The sequence below is a fragment of the Temnothorax americanus genome, unplaced genomic scaffold (assembly GCF_048541705.1).
Source record: "Temnothorax americanus isolate GAGA-0224 unplaced genomic scaffold, ASM4854170v1 Scaffold18, whole genome shotgun sequence".
NCBI lineage: Eukaryota > Metazoa > Arthropoda > Insecta > Hymenoptera > Formicidae > Temnothorax > Temnothorax americanus.
The window spans coordinates 2,723,236-2,749,752 of NW_027509318.1; the positions used below are offsets into that span (position 1 = coordinate 2,723,236).

Genomic DNA, 26,517 nt, shown 5'->3' on the forward strand with positions numbered 1-26,517 from the left:
GCGCTGATTTCGAGTAAACCGATTTAACAGTTCTCGTTATAATTCAACATTACGTTTTTATCGTGACCTGGCAATTTTTAAGTTGGAAAAATCATTATTTTCTATCGAAACGCTTTTGTCCCAAGTCATCTTTTGAAGTCCACACTTTTTTTTAGTATTCAATAGATTTGCCAAAGAAATTTTTTAAAACCCATCATATTTATACGTATAGGTACACTTATACGTTTATTTTTTTTAATTAATTATTTAAATACTTATATTAATATATGTGCATATACATTTATCATTCAGAATAGAATATATATTACACATATAAAAAATTCCATCGTGTGATTATAGCACACTTTTAGAATAAATATTTAAACAATCAACTAAAAATAAAAATACAATTTTTGATACACATAATAAAAAATTACAGAAGCGATTAACTCCAAACGAGATGTTATTCGTGATGCAAAAATAAAAAATATAACACAATTAGATATATGTATAAATCCAAATAAAATTAGACACATATGTAATAATAATAACGCATAGATATGTGTAAAGGGACCGCGACGTTGAGAATCGAGCAATACTGAGAAGAGAAAAAGATAATAATAAATACACAAGAATAAACAAAATGTACAATATATGTAAATATCTAAAATTAAAAATTCATTATATTGTGTCACCAGAGATGAACAAGTTAAAAAGTCTATCTGCTTACGCAATTTTCCCTTTCGCGAAAAAATTTCCATTGTAATTGAGAGTTTAGAATTAAATGAACAAACCACTTTATCGCTCAACTTTCCAATACTTTGTATCGTGCTGCACATGGACTTCAAGCTACTCTGAGAGCTCCAGATAAAAACGGGCATATTCCGTCGCATTATACCGGTATTTGTAACCGAGTGTGCCATTGCGACCATGCATGTAATGTATACATTACCCGAAGCCGATTCCGCCGGTGGCGCATGTACGCGTTGTCGCGATGTTCGTACACGCGCGCGGGACGCACTATCACATCATTGAGCGTGCACGTGTATGTGTGTACGTGTATGCATGTCGCGACTCACACGGCACACCGCGCGCGTTATGTTGCGCCCGGGGGCACGATAATTCAGCAGAAAAACCGCGAAACATTTGTCCGGCCGCCATTAATTCCGAAACTGCCCCGACGTTTCTGGCGAATCTGCATAAAACCGTAACGTATACCACTCGATAATTCGACCGATATACGCCCATGCCGACCCTTCACCCGCCTCACGTCCCACCGCTCACCGCTCTTCCGCCCTTTTCCGATCCCCTTTCTCTCTCTTTCTCACCCTATCCCTATACCGCCAGGTGGTTCGGATCGTGTTTTATCTGCCGTTTTTTCCGCGCTCTGCACTTTCCGCAATTCCCTACAAATCCGCTCGATGTCACCGGCATGCGAGAGAGGAAGCGGACCCTTTGCGATCGTGCCGATACGGCGCAGCCAATAGCACTCTCGCCTGCTTCCGGCCAAACTATAATACACTCTATCTGCGCACGATCAACTTTCATTTCTCTCTCCCCTCCCCTCTCTCTCTCTTTCTCTCTCTCTCTCTCTCTTTTACTTTTGCAAATGTCATAACGTTCTTTTCGTTTAGCGTGTTTCTTTCAGTTTAATCCGCCACGAAATAATTTCGTTTGAAATATGCGGATACTTGTGTGCAGATATCAATGCGTTATATAAGAAATTAAAGTATCGCAATAATTCTCGTTTAATTCGCATCTTTCAAAAAAAGCTTAGCGTGGATTAAATGTATCTCACAATCAGTTGCAACACCTAAAGATAGATCGGAAACTCCTGTGTCGAACACTGTGCGAGTATTTCCGCGGCTGCTTTATCCGGCCGTTTTACTACTTAAGCTTTTATCGCCACGCAAATCAACGTACAAGAGAACACTATCGCGAGTTGATAAAATTTAGAATTAAGTTCAAATATGGGAACATTGTGGTGTGTTAGGAACATTTCGAAAACATTCCGCCGACTACGCTGATCACCATCTCACGACGTCTGTAATTAATTTTTCAAAGTAAAAATCGCGAATGTGCATAATAAGGGGCGATGTTTGCGGAGGGTCGACAAAAAGAAAAAATTGCACAGTGCCGCGCGCTCGTTTGCTTTAACGCCCATTGCTTTCTAATTAAACCGACCACCGAAAACGAGAAATTGCAAGCGTGTATTTTTTTCGAAACTGACGCGCATGGTCAGTTAGCCGCCAGAAAGTCGGCAGTCGGCAGGAGAAAAAAAATAGAGATTGAGCCGCGGCTAATTAATTCTAATTGCATTAATTGAAGGATTTCACGCAAAAATCATTAGATTCGGTTTTTAGCAAACTTTTACAAAATAAAATTAAAGCATAAAGCTATCATTTTCATATATTTTGTAAGCATATCTTAAAAATTTCATTGTTTTATTATATATATATATATATATATATATATATACATTGTATTAAAATTGTAAATATCCTACATATGCAAATGCGTGCACTTGAAAAACTTTTATGTAGTTGAATGTTATAAACGTTCTTCAAACGTTCTAAATGTAATATCTAATTTTTCACGATCCTGAATTATTAAGGAGAAATTAAAGATATTATTTTATAAGTTTAAAGAAAAACGCACATAAACAATAAATAGTATACAAGTTATAAAACTCGTTAACTGAACTGAGCTCGCAGCACCTGACACTTGTACGTACTTCTTGCAGGATGCAATTTTGCGGGGCCATTGAAGATCGACGATCTCGCAAATAATAATTACAGCAGAGACACAAAGCGGCTCTCGAGAGCCTCGCGGTGCACCTCTTGCGATTCAATCCCACGTCATCCCCTTAAAATCCCTTTGTCGACCCCGATAATCCCACGTCGGACATGGCTGAGGCGGCATCTCCCGCGTGTACTCAGTCTTCTCTTTTTCAAAAATTCTATTACCAATAGAATTGGTAATAGAATTTGCGCGTAGATTTTATAATCTTTTTCACATCGCGCTAGAGAGCGAGAGAAAAAGAGAGTGAAGAAAAGAAATAATATCGTTTTGACTTTCTGGATTACGGAGAGTAATACCTAAAAGAAAATGCACCTTTTATACGTCCATTTTCTGCAAGGTGTCCTGATTATTTATGTCATTATCCTGTCTTTTATATCCTAAATAAATAAGAATCCCTCCCTCCGGCTTTCGCGAGATGTAAGTAAATATAAAATGTTATTTATAAAAATTAAATTTGATGCCTTTTTACTTATTGTTAGCATATATGATAAAGGAATATAGTAACACGATATAAAAGAAAAAATTACAATCTCTTTGAGAGAGAGGGAAAAAAGAAAGGAATTAAAATAGCTTCTATTCTTTCTCTAAGCGGATTATAAAACTATTGAAAAAAAAAGAGAAGAAATGGGTATATAGTTTTTTTCTCTATTTTCTGGAACAATGGTTCGATTGTCGCCAAAATTACACGTGCAGAACTTGATTACTTTTTCGTATGATTAACGTAACACACAATCTTTAAATCTATTTTTTATTTTCTTCATCTTGTTATCGAAATACGCAAGCTTTGTTTTCGTATCAATTGATATGTTAATCGCTAATAAATATAAGTAGACTCTTGTCTCGATCGCGCGCGAATTTGAGTTCATAACCCGCGAGTTGCAAGTATTATACGGTATATATCTATATATATATGTAAGCAAAGATCGGCCGGTAGACGACGTTAATTCGTGCCGACCGTATATATCTCCTCCTGCCATTCTTCTCCCGTTCACACGGCCGTTCGCTGACGTAGATTGAAAAAGCAGCTCCATTATAAATAATTTAAATGCATTGCTGGGGAGCAAAAAGTGGATGGCAACTCGGCGACGGCGACGGCACCGGTAAAATTGATACGACGCGCGCTCGACTTTTCTCGCGGCGCGAACGCCGCTCGCCGCGGTCAATACATTTTCGGCCGCGAGTGTGTATGTTCGTGCGGATTTCATATATATATATATATATATATATTTATTTGCGAGCTCGCTTCTCCATCAGCCTGTCGTTCCTTCGCCATGTAAATCCGTCCCCCCCAAAGACGAAAGCACTCGCGAGTTTCAATTTCACTTATTTTCGCTATATATATAGATTACCATATCAGCGTGAAATCGTTAAAAATATATTTCGCGTCCTTCTTTTTTTTTATTTATTTATTTGAGTAAGCTCTGAGCTTGAAGAAAGGAGCGGTTAGAATGACGGAAGATGACAAGGGCTCGCCGTGAATCTCATGAGACTTCTCACGGACAAAACGTGTCGTGATTTCGCGGCGTATTCCGTGATAAACCGTCGCAAAAGAAGTTTATGGCTCTATCAGGCAAATCGCGATATGGAAACGAAGAACAGGAGAATGGCTGACGGGAGATAACGCGGTGGGAGAAACGGAGAGAATGCGGTGACGGTATGAGAGTAATGTACGAGTAAACGTATCGTCGATCTGGCGCATGAAAAGAAATCCCTCTTTCCGCAATTCCACCGGGTTTCCCCGGCAGAATTCTAATCTCCCGGCGCGCGCGGTGCGGATATAACGAACGTCGTTTCCCCCGCTCGACAGTCCTCCCTCGGCAGTCCGTTTTCGTACTCCTTTCTTCGGCCAGTACTGCGACGAAGGCAGTTGCAGAATAAGGCGGTACAGACAGCCCCGGCATCGGGATCTCCGGGATTACTATCCCGGAGCCTAATCAGCCAGATTGCCTGCAATTTGCCGTCCTTATCTCGACGGTACCCTCCGCGAGTCTTCCGGTCTTTCTCTTTCTTCTAGTTTCAGAGAGACTCCTTCGTCCCTCTTCTTCCCTCCCCGCACGATAGACCAACCTCTCGTCATCGGGTCGCTTTGCGGAAGAATACTTCTACCTTTGCCAAATCTCAACAACCTACAGGGCACGTGGCCACGGGAATCTTTGGTGAATTATACGGGATTTAGGTGAATCGATACTTTTCCCATGGCGAGGTCGAAGATGAGTTTGCCGCACGGGGTCGGAAATGCACCAAGTTTGGGATAAAGAGAAAGGTTACGCGACTATAGTACTATTGTAGTATCTTGCGTAAGCAGACAGACACTTAGCGTGACAGTTTCAAGTTCTCTTCACTGAGAAAAACATACTTAAAAATTTATTTGTGGAATATATTCACAGAAATAAACCTTATATTCCACAGGTGAGATTTTATTCTGTGAAATAATACTTATATATATATATATTTCACAAATAAATTTTTAAGTATTTTTTTTTCCAGTGTTGATCAATCAACGTAACGGTATTGTTGAGGACATTGCTAGTGATTGCAACAGAAGCTGCAGATAAATACGTATGTTTCTATGCGTGCATAAAGATTGTTTTAAAATTATTAAAGTCAAATGAAATTGGGCGATTTTTCTCGTTATTAATTACAAGTCGCATATAGAAACTCGTGAATAACAAGGAACTGTGGCGTTGAGCACAATGCTAAAATGGATCGTATTTACGATCGAGTTGATTTGTATTATTCGCAAATAATTGTTGCTGCCGGTAGACCGTCAATAATGTAACGAAACTCCCAAAATTCGGAAGCACCGATCGTTAATGTCGATTACGGCACGTAGTTGCGCGGAAACTCTAGCGCACTCTCGTCAACACGGCGAACAATTGGTAATCAAGAACTGGCGCATGCATTGCAGTAATAACTATATATTGTTAGAGGTAACACTCACCCGCGTTATTACTGGCGAAATTTAGATCCTTACCTGAAACAAAGAACATTGATGGTATTAATATCGTATCGACAAACAAATAATTTCGTGATATCGACCTCGGAATACGCAAGATGTGTTAGGAACGTTATCAAATTATATTGAAATGTCAGAAATATAAATCGACCGAAACAAAACTTCGGAGGATATCCAGGTCGATACCGTATCTTGTAATTTCTCATGTTATAATAAGGAGTATCATAAGGTTTCTCGCAAGAAATAATATTATCAATTAACTAATAATAATACAAGATAGTTAATTAACTAATAATAATATTAGATATTATAGCTTATACGTAATTCGAAATAGCCTAATTTAACTTATTGATAGAGAGATGTCAGATATACATATAAAACATGTTATATATGCAATGTATATTTAAAGGTTCGTACTTAAAAATAATGTTATTAGATATCGAAATTGACGCAATAGCGCCGATTTAAAAAAAAAGCATTCCGTGAATAACCGCATTTACTTTTCACCAAAATGATGCAGGATTTTATCCGATTTAACGCTTTTCTTCTGTTATACTTTGGAATTAAATGCAGCTTCAACAACCGAGATGTTAGAATTTAGTTAAACACGCGATCCTTCGTGTTGCGCACATATTATTTCGCATAAACTAACCTTGTGTAATCCACGCGCAAGTAATCTACCCAAATAAACTGCGTACTGCAAATACACGAAATGTTTGCAGTTATATATGATCCTCTGGAAATGTAGGATCAAAGGTAGTATAAATAAGGTACCGGAAATAAGAACATGAGCGAAAGGCCTTGGGCGTGCGTCTCTCTGTAGAGATATACATGAATATTTTTATTTGCAACTCGCAAAATGCAAAACAGATATAGCTGATCTGAGTAAAAAGAGACAAAATGATAAATTGCATATTTTATCTTTCCTTACTTATTAGGAAGATTTAATTAGTATCTTGATATATTTTTCGTTACAAATAGATTGACTCTGAACGCGTAAGGCGATTATATTATACTATATAGGCATACTGCACATGTATTTCTACCAAAATATTATTGTAGAAATAATGTACATAACCATTGGAAGTATCACGAATTAAAATACAACTAGCATAATGCGTGTGACTGGACGTAAAATCCTGAGAAAGGCAACTCGATGCAATATTTACATGGTAATGGATCTTGGGAAATCGCGAGACGTTTTTCCTTCTCGCGATAAGGGATGCACCGTCGTCTGCAGCAGCTCGTATATGGTCTGAGATTCGTAGATCTTCGTAGTAGTACTCAACTTCCGCTTGTACGGCCTCTCGAGCCGGTGAAACGCAACGGAAATCGTTTCTCGGACGTTCTAAGCTCCGCGGCATCCATGTGACCACGAAATATATATTAAATCCGGTTGTTTTATTCATGAGCGGATCAGCACTGGGATAGAAAATCCGCGGGGGAAGGAAAATTCGCTAGACGATGACGACGAAAAGTATCTAGAAACGTGGCCGATAGTGGCTGCCGCTCCGAGAAAGTATCGCCGTCGGAGCTCTTTTCCTGCACGCGAAATCGCGGGTCATCGACGGAATAGCTACTGTATGTATGTATGTATGTATGTATATTTATTGTGTATCCCCTTAGGGTTTTACAAGGCGTTTTTTATGAGGAACGTACCCAAACCTCTTACAAATCACTCCCTTACGCGCCTGGCCATATGCAACCTTACATTTCATCTATTTCCCCTCCCTTCGACTTTCATTTATCCAACTCCTTCCGCCTTTTTGCTTTTACCATTTCTCCGCTTCCCTCCTTTCTGCCACTGCTCTTTCTCTTTCCTTCCTTCTCTCTTTCTCCTCCCTCTCGCCGCCTTCCCTCCTTCCTATTATGTCTTCGCTCTGAAACAAAAACCCACTTCCTTTTCCCTCCCCTCCTCTTTACTCCAGCCATCTCCCTCCGCCTTCCTTGCTTCTGTCATTTCTCCGCTTCCCTCCCTTTTTCCACTACTCTCGCCCTTGGCCTCCTTCTTGCTTTTCTTCTATCCTAATACCCTCCCTTTCTCCTCCTCCTCCCGTCCCTAGCTATCAACCTTATCCCCTCCCCTTCATACCTCCTCCCATTTTCCCTCCTCTTCCTTCCATTCTATCTCCTTGCCATCCACCCACAGTCTCCTGTTTTCCACCCTCGCTCTTCTTCCCTTGTCCCTTTCTTCCTTCGCCTTCTCCAACATCCTCCACCTTGTCCTCCTCTCCTCCATCGACAGGTCCTCGTCCACCCCAATCCCCCACCTCTGCCTAACCTCTCCAAATCTTCCCAGCAATTCTGCCCTCTCCCTCTCATTTTCCATCTCCACTATCAGAACCTCTCTCCCTCCTTCCCCTTTCCTTTCCCAGACCCTTCTAATCTTCGGTTCTTTCCCCAGCACCTTCTCTGCTATCCATATCATCATGCCCCTCCTTTCTTCCGCGTCCCTTCCATCCAATCCTCTCCATATCACATTCTTCTTTCTTCTCTCCTTTTGCTCTCTCTCTTCCTCCAGCCTCTTTACTCTCTCCTTTATTCTCCTCATCTTCTCTTCTTCTTCTTTCCTCCTTCTCTCCGTCTCCTCCCTCACTCCTTCTCCTATCTCCCTACCTTTCCTCTTCTCCAAGTCCTCACTTCTCTGCTTCTCCAGTCTCCAGCCTTCCCCCTGAACAAGCCTCCTCTCCCTCTCCTTCCTTTCCTCTTTTTCCTCTCTTTCTTTCCTTTCCTTTTTCTCCTCACTTCCTCCTCCTTGTCTTCTACCGCCCTCCGCGCTCTATTCCTCTCTTCTGTTCCCTCCTCCTCCCTTCTCTTCTCCTCCTGTCCTCCCTTGCCCTCTTTGGCCGTCCTTTCTTCTCTGTAGCCTCTGTCTTCCTTCTCCCTGCTCGCTCCCCCTTCTGTTTCCTTTTTATTTTCATCCTTCCTACTCCCCCCTTCTTCCTCTCCCTGTGTATATCCTCTTGCCGCGTACCTGTTCTCCTCCTCCTTTCTCCTATCTTCCTCGCTGGCCACCTCCTCCCACCAGTCTTTTCCCCACCCCTTCTCTCTCCAACCTCCCTCACTGCCTTCCGATCCATCCTCCTCCGTCATCTCCTTTCTTGTCACTCCCCTGCTATTCCTCTTCGTCCTTGCTGGTTCCTTTTCTCTCCCTCTCCACCCGTTGCTCTCATCTGTCTCTCTTTCCTCCTCCTTCTCCTGCTCCTCGCTTTCCTCGCACCGCCAGCGCTCCTCCTTTAGCCTCTCCAACCTCACTCCAATCTCCTTTAATTTCTTCCTTATGCCTTTTCCTTCCCGTCTTATTTCTTCCCTGATTTCCTGCCCTATCTTCCTGACTTCCTTCCTGATCTCCTCCACCCACTCTGTCTCCTCCGACCTTTGCCCCATCCCTGCCATCGTCTCTTTTCCTATCCCTGTATAAACATGCCTTATGTAAGATATTTATTGCTCCTCTCTTCTCACTCTATCTCTGTCCGTCTCCGCTTCCCCCTCGCCTCTCTTGTTCCTCCTTTACTTACGGTCTTCCTTCCTCTCCTCCACGGTTTTTCTCCTTCGCATCTCCCTTACACCTTTTCCTTTCACCTTCCGTCTATCTTCCTCCTTTACCCTTCACCTCTGCCAGTGCGTCCAACTTTGTTGTTTCCCTACCTCTCCTCTCAGTCTTGCCATCCCGACTGTCTTCCAGCGCCGCCGTCACACTTTCCTCCATTCGCTGCGCCCTCTATCCTCTCCGCTCTCTCCACTCACCTCTCACTCATTGCCGTCCCGCGCTGCCGCATCTATCGTGCTTCTCATCCTCGGCGCGCCTACGCGAGCGCCGCGTTTCTCTCTTCCTATTCGTCGCCGCTCGCGCGTGATACCGCCGGCCCCATGTGCTGCGCCTCGACGCCCCGCAGTGTCGCCAACTCACTCTTTTGGAGCGGTCGTCAACCCGCGCCGTCTCAGCTCCAGCCGGGGCCCCACCACCATCTCTTCGCTTCCGCGCATTCTCTCCGCCTGCCCGCGCCGCGCGCCACCTTTTGCTATGCCGATTTCCTCCTCCTCTTCCACAGTACCTCACCTCTGGCGTCTCCTCCCATCTTCCTTCTTCTTCCGTGTCCTAACCTCCAAGGCTTCTCTCTACAATTCCAGGATCTCTCTTCGTCCCCTTTCCTCTCAGCATCTCCTCCAATTACTCCGCTTCCTCTGTTTTTCCTCCATCGGTTCCATCGTGTCACTCCATTCTTCCTGCCTTACTCCATTTCCAGCAACTTATTTTCCACTCCGCCTAATTCCCGACCCTCCGCACGCTTCGACGGCTTTTCCCCTCTCCACACACGACTTTAGTAATAATTTGCGTTAATTTTTTTTTCTGCTTAAAGACATTGCTTGTAAAAGACCGGGTTCTTTTCCAATATATTTCATAATCGAAAGTAAATCGGATGAAAGTGAAAACGGCACATTCTTTTCCACGAAAAAAGTCGCTAATTTTATTTCTGCTATCTTAACACGGTCATTAAAATTAAAATGATCTTTTAAGTTTGACGTACATTCAATCATTTCAGGTTGTCCCGAATTGTCTGCATTGATCAATGATGTACTATTTATAAATCTTGGGTTGTCAATACAATAATTTAGATTTAATTGCTCTAAATTTTTTATATGATTTTCTCTTAATGCGTGTTTCTTTATTTCTGAAAGACCACAAGTTAATATACTTTTGCAAGCCTCGCAGAAAAATTTGGAACAATCATTAGGAACTTCTCTTACCCACGTTCTCCATAACGGATAGTCGTCAAACCATTGATACTGAAACCGTTTGGAACTAACTGTTTTAGATTTTTTATGGACAGGTCCTTGATCAGTTATTTTATCAGAAATGTCTCTCTTCCGCTGACGCGGTTTTTTTTTTCGATGTTTCTCTCATTGTCAGTCATTCTTTTTATCATGTAATATTACTCTTTCCTTATAGCAAATTCGGCCGCTGAGCTAACGCAGGGCCGGTCACAATCCACGGGGTCGCGTGAGTCTGAAATGCCCGGTATTGATGTCGTCCGCCAAAACGATCACGCCGGTATTCCTCAGTTCTCTCGTTACGGTTTGAATATCGTTGGCGAATATGGTCTGTCGAAGTTCTCGTTATGAGGATCAGCTGGATGATGTCTAAACGTGAGGTCGACCCAAGTTTGGATTACATTCTTCTGAGTGGATTCACTATTTTCGTCTTGATCCCGAATCGAACCTTAATGCAAGTATTACTTGAATATTAACAATTCCCTTTCGCAAATATTCGCCCGTTCTATCTTAAACAAACGATCACGTGCGCAATCTTCAATTTGCGGGGAATTACTACGTCCTTCGTCCTTGCTGCCGTCAACGGAATAGCTACTGTTTACTGTTCACTCGCGTTGCCTGCCGAGAGAAATAGCGAACATACAAAGAAAGAGAAATTACATTTATCTATGCGATGCTACTTCATTCGAAAGAAAATAAAGTAACAAAAATAGACTATTGCGAATGTATACGCTTTGAAAAAGATATACTGAAACGCGACGTGCATTTGCTCTCGTTTTTCTCTCGTGTAATGTAAAAATTTAAATAATCAAACTCGTAGTTTTGCAAATAAATTCCGATCGATTTTCCTCTTAAAAATTAATCTTCTCTTTTCTCTCTCGAATATTTAAGTATATATTATTAAGTGTATATAATCGTTTCGTGTATTCTCGTCTCGCACCACTTGACAAATTTACGATCGTCATCAAGATAGATCAGTCTCGATCCGTGTGTCGATCCACCTTTATCAAGAATAGATGTGTAATGTGGGGCAACCACTTGAGCGTGATCGATAGCGCCGGTGAGAAAAATAAAAGACGTTCCCCGCTTCTCTGTCTCCAATCGAAACGATCCTCGGGAGGACATCGACAAAGAGCGCTTCGGCCATCACGAGGATTACCGCGACGATCCGCACCGGAGTAGTAGCAGCAGCCGGGACGAGGCTGATTTATTTGTTGTCTAACGTCCCGACGAGTCCTTCTACATTATTTACCTCCCCGTCGGGAGCGGCGAACGCGCAGGACACAAAAGGGTGGATTCCACATTCGATCGTGGGATCAATGGATCTTGTCGACGAGAGATTTACTGCGCGGCGGTCCTTCCATTGCGACGTTGGGGTCACTGTGAAGACACCTTTATCCGCGCGGCGATCCACCCATCAGCCTACTCTTTGTCATCCAGATCGAGAGGGGGTGCAGGGGCACGTATACGAAACAGACAGGAAAAAATGCAAATTGAAGGAAGGGATATAGCTGTGTCTCGCGGCCTGAAGGGAAAAAATCGCGTTAAGAGCCGCCGACATTTTTCAAGCTGACGGATCCGGCGAGGGGTGAAACAAAAATATCTTCTGGTATTCAAGCAAAAGACCATGCACAAGCTGAAAAAGAAAGATAAGACCTGTGCTAATCTTTAAGTGAGATCTCGCTATAAAATAATGTCATACCTTCCTTCGAGTCTCTTTACACACGTCTGATCTATGAATAAAAGATCCTGAGAAATAATGCAAGAGGGCACGTATATCAGTTGTCTCCTCCGCGATAAATTTCGCGTTCCTTAAATAATCAAACGTCTCGTAACCCTTAATCACGCGCCTAGGAGATAAACGATTCGAACATGTGCGGAAAATGCGCTAACGGTTGGAGACTGTGTGATAAAAAATGGAAAAACGTTAAAAGTAGTGCGCGAAAGGCACAGAATTAAGTAGAGGGAAGGTGGTTGAAGGGGAAAGGGTGGGAGATGGCGTAAACAGCACTTTGTATCGACGCGTTTCGCGTACTTTTCTTTTCACCCCTGGCTACAACCCTCTCGACGAGCTTAAGTCCACTCTCCGACTTCCCTCTCTGTTGGGAACGTTTTTTTTCTCTCTTTATCTCGGCCGCTTTCGATCAGTCTGAATCTGCCACTTAGCGCGATCGTCCCTCCAAGGGTTGGCGCGGCGGGGCGCCAACCCTTCGAGGACGAATGGATGGATTCCCCGTTGAAGCGGTAAGTAAAAGCAAGCCGGGTTTTAGCGACGGAAGAAAACGGCCGACTGCCGAGAGGAAAGAGAAAAGGGCGGAGAGAGCTCGACTAGTGACAGTACGAAAAAGAGCCAATTTCAAAAGTGGTCGTTGCTGCGAAAGCAGGGGCGAGAAGCCTAACGAGAATTACAATCGTGCATAGCATTCTAGTACCGTGCTTGCAATAAAACAACAGGTAAAATGGGGAAGCAACCCTATATATAAAAAGAATTTAAATAGCACACACACATATATTTTAAATTAACGGAGATAAATTCGGAAATGTGAATTCGCACTCTCTGTCGATCTTCTTTTATATGTATAGTACCATTTAAAATTTATGTAAACAATAACAAGGTAGATGGACGTGCTTTATAAATTGAAAAACTACATTGCCGATTTATTTCATCATCAGCAAATGACTTTGTACTCATTACAGTAATACTATTTATTTCCGTGAGTATTTCTCTGGTTCTTTGATGTTATTTATTTTTCCGAAAATCTCTCGGTCTAATCACACGAATACCAGTCGTATCCAGATGTAACTTTTCATTTAGCTTGTCTCACGCTACGGCAAGACGATAACAAAAGGAGATCAAAGAGTTATGTCACTTCGTAACTCTGGGAAATATGTTTATCAGATTTGTGCTCTTGGATTTTTCGCGCAGCATCCGTTATTCGGCTCGCCCGTGACCAAATTGACGACGCGCGCGAATGTACTATGCATAAAGGGGAATCGCTGTAATATCAACTGTAGCAGCTCTATGAAAAATTGAATGCCTTCGACGTCCATTGTTCCCGAGATTGAGAGAACCTTGGATTCTACTTCTCTCCGGCGATCGAATTTTAATCCCTCTGCAGAAACCGAGAAGGCACACAGTCCGCAGAGACAGAGAATACAAAATCACATCCAAGATATCTTTCTCGAATTCTCCATTTTTAATACATTTCTGTCGAAAGTTTATAATTAAATAAATACCTCGCGAAGTCGTTTATCATTTCACGTGATGATATACGGTATGGCACGTAAACATGTGAAAGATATACAATTATACAAGAAAATCTCTTTAAAAAAATATATAATATATATATATACTTTCCTATTTTTTGAATTCTCGTCTTTCTTTCCGTATAGCCACGTGCTCGCATTTTATGCATATACCAATTTCTCATGCGATCTAACTCCAAATATTAAAGGGATTTATTCGCGTGAAATTTACTTCAACATTTTTTTAAGTACTTTTCAAGAACCGGAGAATTTATCTAATGTGATTAAAAAAAATCTAATGTGATTAGAATAAAAAAATAAAATATGAAGAAGGATATTCAAAGCATACCCCCAATTAAATACAAGTTTGAACAAATTTAGTAAAAGTAACATGTTTTTTTTTTCAAAACTATATTTTTTGAACTTGTGTCCACCATAAAGCGATTATCCAATCGACCTTAAGTCTTGTCAAAATCTAAATTAGACGTCTTTTTATCTCTATCTAGATTTTTTGCATCGCGTATCATTACATATTATTAGCTTAACACTGATCAAGAAGTTCTAATAAGTTATTCAAATTTAATATAATAAAATTAAAAACCTTAGTTATATATATATATAAATATTTCCATTTATTTCAAAATTTTTTTTCTAAATGTCAGAGTTCTTTTTTCTGCTTTACGTGAGGAAAACTCCTTAAGTAATATCTGCAATTCGTGGTTTTAATAAATGTTCACAAAATGAACGAGAATACACAACCACAGCCGCACGTTCGAGAAGAATATATTGACACCCAAACCACAATTCTCTCCCGTTAGAACTCATCTGATCGTCGATGAAGGTTTATGGCGGCGCGATTCTTGGAGAAAGCGAGAGACGAAAGAGGTAGCACGTACATTCAACAGATCTTTATTGTCGGTGGGGTCATATTCGCTATCGAGATAAATCGCGGCTTGCAGCCAACCGGCTTTCTTAGATGCACGCGATTGGCCGTCCATAGACGCCGTTGCCGAAGTGGAATATATAGCATCGAAACATTTAACAACCCGTTTCGACGGACACAACAAGATCAAGCACCTCCAATAGTGCGGGAACTTTCCCGCAACTTCGATACTTCGAAGTTTCAGTGGAATTCTCACGGCGTCGCTTTCGGAGATCCTTGATGCATATACTTCGATTCTACCCCTACCCCCCGTCACTCTTCTTTCTCGCCTTTACTATTCCAGCGGTGCGGAAAAGCGATACACGACTGTGTCCCCGCACATGCTATTGTCGCTCTTGAATGTCGTTGAAATGGCAAAAGCGTTTAGGTAAAAAAATGCGGCAAAAGAGAGAGTGCGAGGAAAAAGAGAAAGAGAGAGAGAGAGAGAGAGAGAGAGAGAGAGAGAGAGAGAAGAAGAGGAAGAGCTCTATCCTTCTCGCGACGAGATCTCATCGTTCGTGGGATATGGACCGTAGAACAGATGGGTGTCTCTCGGCGCGAGGATAAAAGAAATGTTATTCTCTCAGAAATTATTCTCTGGCTCATTCCTTTTCTCTATTCGACCTCTTCTTCCGATCCTCCGACGCCGGGGCCATCCCTCCCGACGACTCCGCGCCAAAAAGACGATCCTTCCGCGCGAATCTTCCGCCCGTTCCTTTCATCCGACCTAAATCCTTATAACGAAGAGAGCACCGACGACGCCGACGACGATGACGATGGGTCGAGGAAAGGAAAACACAGTCGTCGGATCAGCGCAGCAGTGCTGTGTACTTTAGATGGAATATATATCATCTCAATCTCACGCGAAGAAAACTTCCCCCAATGTAACTGATCGACATTAACAAAAATCTGAATTTTTTTAACACGCTGCAACGAATAAATACACAGAAAGATAGGTGCGATAAAACGGTAGCTTGTTAAGGAAATCCAGACAAACGTGACAGACAGGTATTAGTAGAGACTCGATAAATTGAATAAAGTAGTTTCAATAATGAATTATGCTCGTGATAAATTATGTGTGAACTCTGCAATCTCCATAAATATCGTGGTTATTTATATTTTCATTTGGAACAAGAACATTTATCTGCACGTTGCAGGCGTTAATAGAGTTTATAGATAAACTAATTTCTCAGATATTTTCGATGGATATCAGACAAAAAAAGCATTTTTAAATCTAGCATCTTTATTGTTTTATATTGCTGCAAAATATATTAAGGTCGTTCTACATTAGTCGCAAGCAATCCATATTGTCGCAAGTCGCAAGAGGCTTGCGATTTGAGCTTTTACACTGTAGTCGTAAGTCATAGCCAATCAAAGAAAAGATTTGTTGTAAAAATGTCGTTATCAACATGTCCTAAGCAAGCAGAACTGCTAGTAGTACAAGTAAGTAGTATTGCTTTCTTCGCAAGCGGTACTACTTCTGGTCGTAACGTAGTCGCAAATAGCAATCACAAAGTTTGACAAAATCCAAAATTTGCGTTTCTGCGATATGTGACAGGCAATCTGGACATCGAGCTCCGTTGACTATTTGGCTTGCTCGTTCGTTTCGTGTTTTATTGTAACCCACAAAGATATTGATAAGTTGGAAAATTTTATTTTAATAATGAGTGATTTAGAATGGTATAAAGATGAACGTCTCTGAACGTGAACGTTCATAAAAATGATGGCAGAAACGCAAATTTTGGATTTGATCAAATCTTGCAATTACTATATGGAACCGGAAGTGGTACTGCTTGCGTTCATACGATTGGCTGCTTGTGACTAATGTAGAACGACCTTTATAGATTACAATATTCACGATACTTTTTTGCAGAATACACTTTAACTAAAATATCTATTTTCCTGCTCTCGTATCCAAGACAAGCGTGGTACTAAAAATTCACCTCCGCTCCGAGCTAGACGCTTCCATAATTCTCCATGGCGAATGCCGGAAACGGGGATGGCTGGATCATTTGTTTGGCACATGTGGATAGCACGCTTCCATGTTCCATACGTTATTTCTCACATTATATGGAAAGGAAATTGAATGATTATAAATTGAGCAGATCATGTGATTGCGATGCTACCTGAATTTCTCTCTCTCTCAGTGAATATTACTTCACAATTGCAAATAGACCGCTATATTCAACACATAATATTAACACATAATTATTCAATACATGAACTACAGATATTATTTAAGAAGTTTGTCTTATGTAAAGCAAAAAAACTGACAATTCAAAAATATTTTCAAGAATAAATTGAAAGATCTTTACAACTAAAGTTTTTTATTATGTTAGATTTAAACTTTTTGAAACTTTTATTACAAAAAATCTGTAATTACAACTTCCTGATTAACAAAAAAAATATTGTAAACTATTAGATAAATTCATTGGAAAATCAGACCATTAAATCAATTAATTAGGTATTAAATAAAAATAAATAATAGTTTTCAAAATTACTCATAACGCTATAAATAGAATATAATGAATAGAAAAGATTATAAATAAAATTTTATTATATTTTATTTTAGACGTGATTGTTGAAAGAATTAAATTATCCACTGTAGTAATTTTCGCTTGTTTAATCTTATGAGTCGTTTAGGCGACTTAGGCGACTCGATTATTGTCTCTCTTGATTATTACAAGTATGCACCAACACAGCGCAGTCCGACGTTTCCATTGATTTAAAGCCCCTAATCTCGGGGTAGAAACAACCTCCGCAATCGGACGCAGACATCCGTAGAGGCATGTGGTATACAACATCGTACGGCGCGGCGTAGCGGAGACATGCGAATACAAGAGGGGTAGAGAAAGGTTGGAGAAACAAGGGTGATGGTAACGGAGGATTCAAGCCGAATGGCCTGACCATCGTCCGAGCGTTTCGAACCGATCCTCGTCGTCACAGTAAAGTAATTCGACTAATTCGTATAGTACAAAAAAGTAATGTATGGACTATGTATAGCGTGTCCCTTACCTATCACTGTATTTTTTACAGATTTTTCCAACAGTTTAGTTAATTTTTTATATGAGATATTAAATATTTTAGTAATATTATTCAGTTAACTGATTTCTATAGAAATAACGGGAAAACATTTATTGCAAGAAAGAGAGATTTTCTTTTTAGAAAGATTCTTAAGAAAAATTTCTCTCGTTGCTCGCACATTTCTAAGAAAAATTCCAGCAGTACCGATGACTACGATCCCATTTCGCGGTAATATGACTCCTCCGTCCGTTTGAGCTTTAATCTTATCAGTCCTGAATGATGACTTGTGGTACCATGTGGTGGTGTATGAAACTACGTAAAGACACGGGACTTCCCGCGAGAGGAGAGAGGAATGGCGAGCTTTTTCTTTCACACCAGTCTGAAAATGGCCATTAGATGGAGGAAAACTGGGAATTATTGAAGTGATATTGGAAACCGATAAGGACGCAGACGAGAATTGCTCGAAATGGACGCCTAGATATGTGTTAGGCCGTACGTGGTAAAGATGAGGGATGAGGGGGAGGAAGAGGAAGGCAGTTAGCAAGCTAAATTTTCGTTAGCGCGATTTCGCTCGAGATCTAATAAAGCTACCCTGCAGCCTGCAGTACGTAGAACGGGGGTTCGTAAACGGTAACGGGGATATTTATAGAACGAAATATGGCGATGCAGCATACGCAATTATTTTTTAAGATTAAGCGGTGGGCTCTAGCTGTTAAATGTGCGCGATAGACTTTAATTCCAATTTAATTTGCGTCCTCTGAAAAATATTGGTGAACACATAAATGTGTTTTATTTGCGGCTAACCGCGTCTAAATTAATTAACTTCAACCCTCTTGCTTTAATCTTCTTTCGTTGCATACATCATAATCCAGAAATAAACAACAAATTTTGAAATGTGATAAATAATGTTTCTTGAGGCGTGATAAGAAGAGAAATACGCGCGAACAATTCGCAAGATCTGCTGCACAAAACCGACTACAGACAAGAGTAATAAAGACCGGTTTACAAGAACAGTACGGAGGAACATGACCGTTCGCAGTTTGCCGGATTTAGTAGTCTGGACAAATCGCGGAATTGCTTGCGCTCAATAAATGTAATTAACCCCGGTCGCTCGTTCAACGAGTCACAGCGTCGTCAGCCATGCGTCTCTCGTCATGAAGGGGAATATTCATAAAGCCCGTCGTGTATAACGTCAAGAGCCCGAATTAAGATCATGGTTGAGCGCCGTGTTTGCGCTGGCCAAATATAATAAGCACGCGGTTCTCATTCTTCGGTCGGCGTCATCGCCGACTATATAGCAGTCTAGTCTAAACCGGACTAGCAGTCGTGTACAATATGGACGGGTCGAGGCTCAGCACGTTTCGTTGAAATCGTCAAAAAGGATGCGGAGGTAGCATGCTTATTTCCCTCGAACAAAACAACACGGGCGAATGCAACTGCATCGCAACCTTCGCGAATAGGAAAGTCACTTTATTAAAACGTATCACTGGACTTTATGTATATATACAACTGCGAGATATTAAATTGACGGGATATATTAAAACGTGTCTCGCGTGATAACTCGTCGTCGCGAAGTGACACCTTGTCTCTAGATCTAGGTATGTAGTTGCAAAACGTACCTATACATTTATTACCACAAAGAACAGCGTGGTCTTTTGATGCAATTATTTCATACGCGATTAAATTATTATAAGTATCGCAATTATTATGAATTGTTACAAAAACACGGAAACCAATAAATGTGATACAGTAACTTAATCGTAATAATTTTTAAAAGCGATCAAGGCGACAGTAATATAAGATACCTATATAGTTTCTTTTACATGATATTTTCTGATAAACTTTCCTTTCTGTCGCAATAACATACCAACGATTACGTATTTATTTGATTTCGGCATTCTTTCAAATCGCGAGTTAATCTTAATTGATTGTTTCTAAATACGGTATATTCGACGGAAAAATTGCCGACACTCCGTTACAGAGTGGCGCACGAAAAGTGCTGCGCTTTTTAGTTTCCCCGTCGTGCTTTTTTTGCTCAATTAGCCCCAAGGTCTGACTATGCTGGCGGATGTTCCATCGTTTTCCAGCTGGTGAAATCGACGAGAGAAGCAGAACGTTTTCCACCGGCGAGATCAGACGTATTCCGAGTTTCACCGGGATGCTTACGTCCTCGTTGGCGCTAAGCTTCGCAGTTAACGCGGTAAAAAGACACTTGAAAAATATATATATAGGGGAAAGGAGATCTAAAGGAAGAAAGAGAAAGAGAAAACGTGTAAAAGGGGAGAAGGGACTGAGAAAGAAGGCGACATATAGTCATGGAAAAGTTTCGTGGCAAAATTCTCAAGTAGTATAACGTTCAATCTGCGGTCAGACGCAAGCGGTCTGGGACATAGGCCGGGAGGAAGGGGGGGGCAAAAGACCGCATTGTTCGTTGCGAAACAAAAGGATCGGTCGTGGTCCGACGATTATTCGCCGTTTACTACACCGACCGGGATAAAGGGACGGCAAGGGACATTCGAAGCGAAACGAGAAAGAAAAAGACGGAAAAAAAGACAGATATCCGGGAAAATAAAGCAAACGCGGCTTGGCCGATTGCCGGAACAAAAGAACGTTAAACGGAAAGCGGCAGCGAAGGTACAGGTGAAGCGTGGGAGAGTAGGCGGAAGGAAAAAAATGAGAAAAAAAGAGAAGTTGGCCAGAGAGGAGAGAATAAGAGCGAAAAGCAGGCGCGAGCCTCGGGAAGGCTAATAATTGATGAAAAGTTCGATAGAGATGGTATTATAGAAAAAAAAACTCAAGCAAGGGAAACGTGAATGGTGAAATATAGCGGTTATAAAATGAAGCTTCTTAGTCAAGTTCTACCAACGTTATTATAACGCCTCTGTAATTCCGCACTCATACAGCATTGATCTACGATCTCATGAACTCTTCTCCTTTTATTAAACTTCAAAAAAAGTCGTTTATAATTTCTTTCTTATATAGAAAGAAAAATTACATTATAAAAGTCACCTCGTTTTTCTATAAAATACATTATTGTTGCAACGATGATTATACCAGGCTAATCAAATAGCAATCACACTTTGATCCTTTAATTATCTTTTTAAAATAATTAAAAACGCGAGAAGTCGTGCATTATGCAGAAACTTGACAAGGCCTGTCTGCTATCAATTGACGAGAACGTTGTACGGAGTGGCGTAAAGCGAGAGGAGCGCTTTCATAACTTGCCGTCGAGCGTATGCGTCAATAGATAACAACAAGAATGAAGTTTCTCCGTGAAAAAGATGGTGCGCCAAGGTACGGCTTGGCACGGCGCCATTGTGTCCCCAACGAGCATCTTTATATGGCGGAAAGGTTGGCGGAATAATGCACTTCCTTCGAGTGAACGTCCGCGCGCACGGTTTCGTTTTACTACGTGTTGAAAAAGTTGCAGGAAGCGAACCGTGTTGTATCCGCGGAATTACGTCCGCGGAAGTTCCGCCAAAGAGTACAAGCGAGAGAAGAAATTGTATTGTATTCAAGTATCCATATCGTAAATTCGTGGTCTGCACTTCTACTCGCATATGGAAGTACGTCATAAAAATACATCCGAAAAAGTACGTGATACCGCAATGCAAAGCAGCTAGAATTGCAAAAATTTGCCTATTATTCAAAACTGCAAATCTTCAATTATTTGCGACTATTTAGAACGATTTAAATTTCAGTAACAAATATTCGACTGTTTAAATTAATTATAGGTATCTTTGATTAATTGTTTATATAAACGTTCAACTCAAGCATACAAGAATATTATTTTAAAATTAATTTATTTTATACATATAGTTTTAGACAAATATAAAATAATATTTGCACATATAACTATATCGTAATTATATTAGCATAGAATGTTATATTATTTATGTATCTTATTGATATAATTAATGTTTAGAATATGGTAATTTTATAAAAATTTGTGCAATCGCTCTCAATAAATTATTAAATCCGAGAAGTTTCGCGGCAATGACACTTGTGAAAAACAAAAGTCTAAAAATCGCGTCAAAGATAAAATTATCTGGTTTTCGGAATTTTTAGCATTTATTTATATTTATCTATATGCATAGCTACAAGGAATAAAAGTGCGTTTGCGAGTGGTGTCACTTCCCGTCCGACAATACTAGGTCAACAGACACGCGAGCCAGCTAAGCCTGAGAGAACCCCTGCCTTTATTATATTTAGCGAGCGCAAACAATCGTTCCTGCAATCTACGAAGGCACGTGGTAGTGCAAGCAGCTAATGCTACTTCCAAAGTGACTCCATTATTGCAGTCGAATATATTATACAAACATGGCCGCCGCTGGTTAAGACCCACACCAGGCGCCCGGCCGCCCTCGGTTCTGCTACCCTGGTACCAAAACCCACCCCCGCCGCACCTTTATGCATTAGTGATGAAGTACTTCCTAACCTGAAATTGTCTTTCTCGCCGAGACAGGCGCCGGCACGCCCGACTATCCATGCACGGAACAACCTTTGTTCCCGACTACGAGCACGGATGTCGCCTTCATTCCTCGCTATTTTCAGTCACTTGGGACGGACAGAGGGGAATAATTTAGCATGACGTATCAGCAGCTGGATACCTCCCCGACCATACATTTTTCTCCTTATTTAATGTTACATCCCTTCAGTCAATTGAATTCCGTTGCATGAACAAGAAACGCAATGCCTGATATATGAGCTCCCCGAATGATTGCCAAGAATATAAATGAAGGGAAATTTCTCTGTAGAGAGAGAGAGAAAGAGAGAAATAATTGAAACTGGAGAAAGCTTTAATTTATTAGACGAGATTTGTTATGAGTCATTGCACTATGCTAAATATGAAAAACGTCATCTTAATTTTTCTCAATTTTATTTAAATGAATATAATTTTAGTGTTACCATTTAATTTAAATAAATGTACAATTAAGATTTGAAAAAAACAATTGTTTTTAATTTTACGCACACATGATTCTCTCTATTGTAAAAATTATCTTATGTTTTGCGATAGATCTTATCTTCTAAAAAGAAAAATTGACGTGCAGAGAAGAGAATAATCATTCTTTCAATCGCGCATTAATGGCGAATCATGGTAAACGTCGATCTAATCTCGATTGAATTCGCGACCGAACAAGAATTCAGAAGGAGCGGACGGATCAGACTAAGCTTCATCAAGGAGGCAGCCCGCCGGAGGGTGAGAGGAGCGAGATTATTTTTTTAATATCAGAGATCGGACAAACAGATACGCGAGATAAGTTGGGCGCCCTGCGACAACGGAGAGAGAAATGACGTTATGGAGAATGGAGGTCGGTTGAAGAAGGGAAAAGAGAGAGATAGAGAAGATGAAATTAATTTCAGAAAAGAAAAACAAGCGATATATTGATTCATTTGAATATCGCGTGAACCGATTCCGCTTTTCAACCGCAAGAGAGAGAGAGAGAGCCGGTTTTATGCTCACTGCCTTTCAGAATACCGATAATATCCTTCCGGACGAATAATTTTATTTCTGTCTGCCTGGGATATATTAGTTCTTCCGGATCCGCGGTTCGGCAACTTATATCCTCCATCACGTTTGAACTTTGCATACACGCCACACACACATCCTCCTCCTCCTCCACCTTCTCCTTCTTCGCTGCTGCCGCGGCCTTCTTTTGCATCGGTATATTGAACGTGCTTTTGCGCCTTTATCGTAAAAGAACTTTTACGAGCCATTCGCCGTAAGAATTTTTTGCAAACTTTTATACGCACGTATGTGGAATTTTACATATAGGTTAAATGTCCGTTGCTCCTCTCGTCGATTGTATACTGCCGGAATCATGCTTGTATGTGCGTGTCGCTGTATATTATCCGAATGCGATTTATAAGGGAAAGCCCGACCTATTATTATATGATAGCGTGCACGGCGCGTAGCACGATGTATCTATTTCACGAATTGCTCCATAATGGGACAGCGAGAAACAGGTTTTTCCATATATATATACTGTCGCTTTGACGAAATAAATGTGTAAAAATACATGCTGACAAATTAAAGGCACTATCTTGCATATATATTTGTAATTGCATACCAATTTTTGTTACTGCTATATATTTATGTATTTATGATTTATGACTATCGAATAACGTGCACACTCCAAAATGTGTCGCGCCACTTGATTATTTTCGATTCTGCATTTGAGTCGTTCCATGCAGATAAATTTACAATATAGCTAACACGTTCAAATCTCTTAAAAATGTTCTCTTAAAAATAAAGATATAACTGATATTCGCTAACGAGCAAAATAGTTGCTTTGTATTCCTTGACTTCAGATGGAAAAGAGAACAATACTGCGTGCGAGTCGAGAAGTAATTACGTTGTAGGATTCTCTCTGATTTTATCTACACGGTAGTGTCCCCGAAATCCCGATTTATGTTCTTTTTATCCTGGAATCGGGACTCCTGTTCGGTGTTATCGATGTCGTGATCAGGGAAAATTCAGGGAAGATACATTTCAAGAAAGGAAATAATTATCTATATCGAATCGCACGGAATGGGGAATTTCTCCGAATTTCTCCGCGATGTTTAGGGCGCACACAATTATACGTTGTGCGAAAATAATATGACAGAAATATGGCATTTTTTGCAAAGCTTTAATGTACGATTGCATCACTTAATATTTTTTGATATATTTATTTTTCACGATCAGAAATAATTTCAAAATGTTCCTTAATTGTTTTTACCACCTATTTAACTCCATCTTTGTACTGACTTTATATCATTTGTTTATCATGTTATATTATATTTGCTAATTATATTTGCTTCGTTTCAATGCTCCATTCATTAGAGAAAATATAAGTAATATTTAATGTTCTCGCCTATCAATTTCTCTTTTCGGTCTCGCGCTCGTGTACTCTTGCGCTGACTTGAATTTTTCTTTCCGCGTCATAGGTAAAGCGGTAAAAACTGCTGGGAATCGAAGACGGGGTAGTATGTACAAAGGCGCGTGTACGTCTATGCGGAAGGTAAACGTACAACTTTAATACCGTCGGACAATTTAATGACTCTCTTTCTCCTTACTTTTGTCCGCCGTGATGGGAGAATATTACCGGGCGCGGTAAGCAGGAGTTGCAACGAAAAAGCAATTCGAAATGAAAGGAAACGGCGGGGCCCGGGACGACGCCGCGCCGGCGAATAAGCCACGAGAAGGAAGAACGACTTTATCCGCCGCCACAAAGAATAATTACTTCGAATGTTGAAAAGCTTTCGCAACTTCGCGAATACACGAAGCCGAGCCACGGGGGAGATAGGTGCGAGGGGAAAGGGGGGCCGAAGGGTCTGGGGGGAGCGGGTGGCCGAGTCAAGTAGCAAGTCACTCGCTTATCTTTCCCCCCGGTTGAAAAATGTAACGCGCCGCTTGACTTGCCGCGAAAGTGCTGGTTCTCGTGTAAAACCGGCGTAAGCCGCCTCGTCATATATACCCTCGCAGACCTTTCGCCGCGCGCGTCTGCCGGTATCGACGTATAAAATGCATGCGCGACGAAAATGGGAAAATACTGAATACCGGTCGCCGTAAAGTCGTCTCATACAGAAAACATTACAGATACATACATATATGTATATATCTCCAGTAAAATATAGAAACCTGTATATCATTCACGAGCTTTCCCCGACCTGTTCTCTTTACGTCTGATTTATTCGTGGCGATCCGAACGCTCGTTCACCGCCTTTAGCGAAATAGCGAGATATATTTACGAGCGCGAGACGGAGAGGCAATTTTTTTTTTTAAGTATTTTAAGTGGTCGCTTGTCCTCGGTTTATGACAGTCCATGACAGCATTTTCCTATTGAAGAGCTTTCGAGATGAAATACGGATATTCGAAATAATTGAGTTTATCGAGAAGAGGGAAGACATTTCCGGGTAACGTTTAATTTTAACGTGCAATCTCACGAGTTTGGTGCGAGCGGGAAAAATACGTGGGAAATTACGAGCGCGATTACACGGATGTAAAGCGCGCGGTATAAGTATACGCGGGATGAAAATGGAATAATCATTTACCTGATTTCTGTGCGCGCGGACTTTTTCCTAGAGAAAAAACGCGATTTCCCTATCAAATTGGTCGCGCGTTCCGACCGGCGTATATTGTTCGGCCGCGTGAATGGATGGAAATTGCCAAAAATAGCCGGAAACAGATGTGCACGGGTGGCTGCCCCGCCGAAGCGGGGGACGGAAGGGGTGCGACGGGCAGGGAAGGAAACCCGGTGCCATTACGAGAACTGACTCCAGTTACGAATTATTGTACCGATGTTCGATCAATGAATGCAGACGTAATGGGTGCATGTGTGGAATCGTGATTCTTCGTAATTCGTAATGTCATATCATCACGGGGATTAATAATTGTGTCGATCACGGTATTCGATGCTCCGTGTGGAATCTCTGCGTTTCCTGAATGTTTTTCAAATTGGAGATAAATTTAAATTTTAAAATCGTTTAAGGTAAAGGTACCAATACCCGGACATGTACCTATATCCGGACACCTTTATTATTTATAAGTATAACGCGAATTAAAATCAAAGATAAAAGTATTTTTTCTTGTAGTTTGAAACTTTAATTATATAATATCCAAACGTTTATTTTCATAAATTTATATTTTTTTAAAGGTATCCAGACACAGATACGTGTCCAGGTATCGGTACATTTCCTATGCTTAAGTGTCCGGGTATTGGTATACCCTTACCTTACATATATTCGACACCGAGGCAACTCGCTACATATATAATATTTTATTATTCAATAGTAATATTAAAAATATAACCGGTTTTCCTACATTTTAATT

General features: G+C 40.8%; 1 protein-coding gene across 8 annotated transcripts in view; it reads right to left on the minus strand.

The window, feature by feature from the left end:
• Window positions 1-26,517, minus strand: part of LOC143896326 (agrin) — a 459,794-nt gene that overhangs the window by 234,885 nt on the left and 198,392 nt on the right. For 5 of the 8 annotated variants that reach the window (XM_077404119.1, XM_077404118.1, XM_077404117.1 and 2 more), the window contains one exon: window positions 5,723-5,755. The exons of the other annotated variants lie outside the window; for them this stretch is intronic. In XM_077404119.1, coding sequence (XP_077260245.1) covers window positions 5,723-5,755 — 33 coding nt within the window. The remainder of the gene's footprint in view (window positions 1-5,722; window positions 5,756-26,517) is intronic. 8 annotated transcript variants of the gene reach the window in all.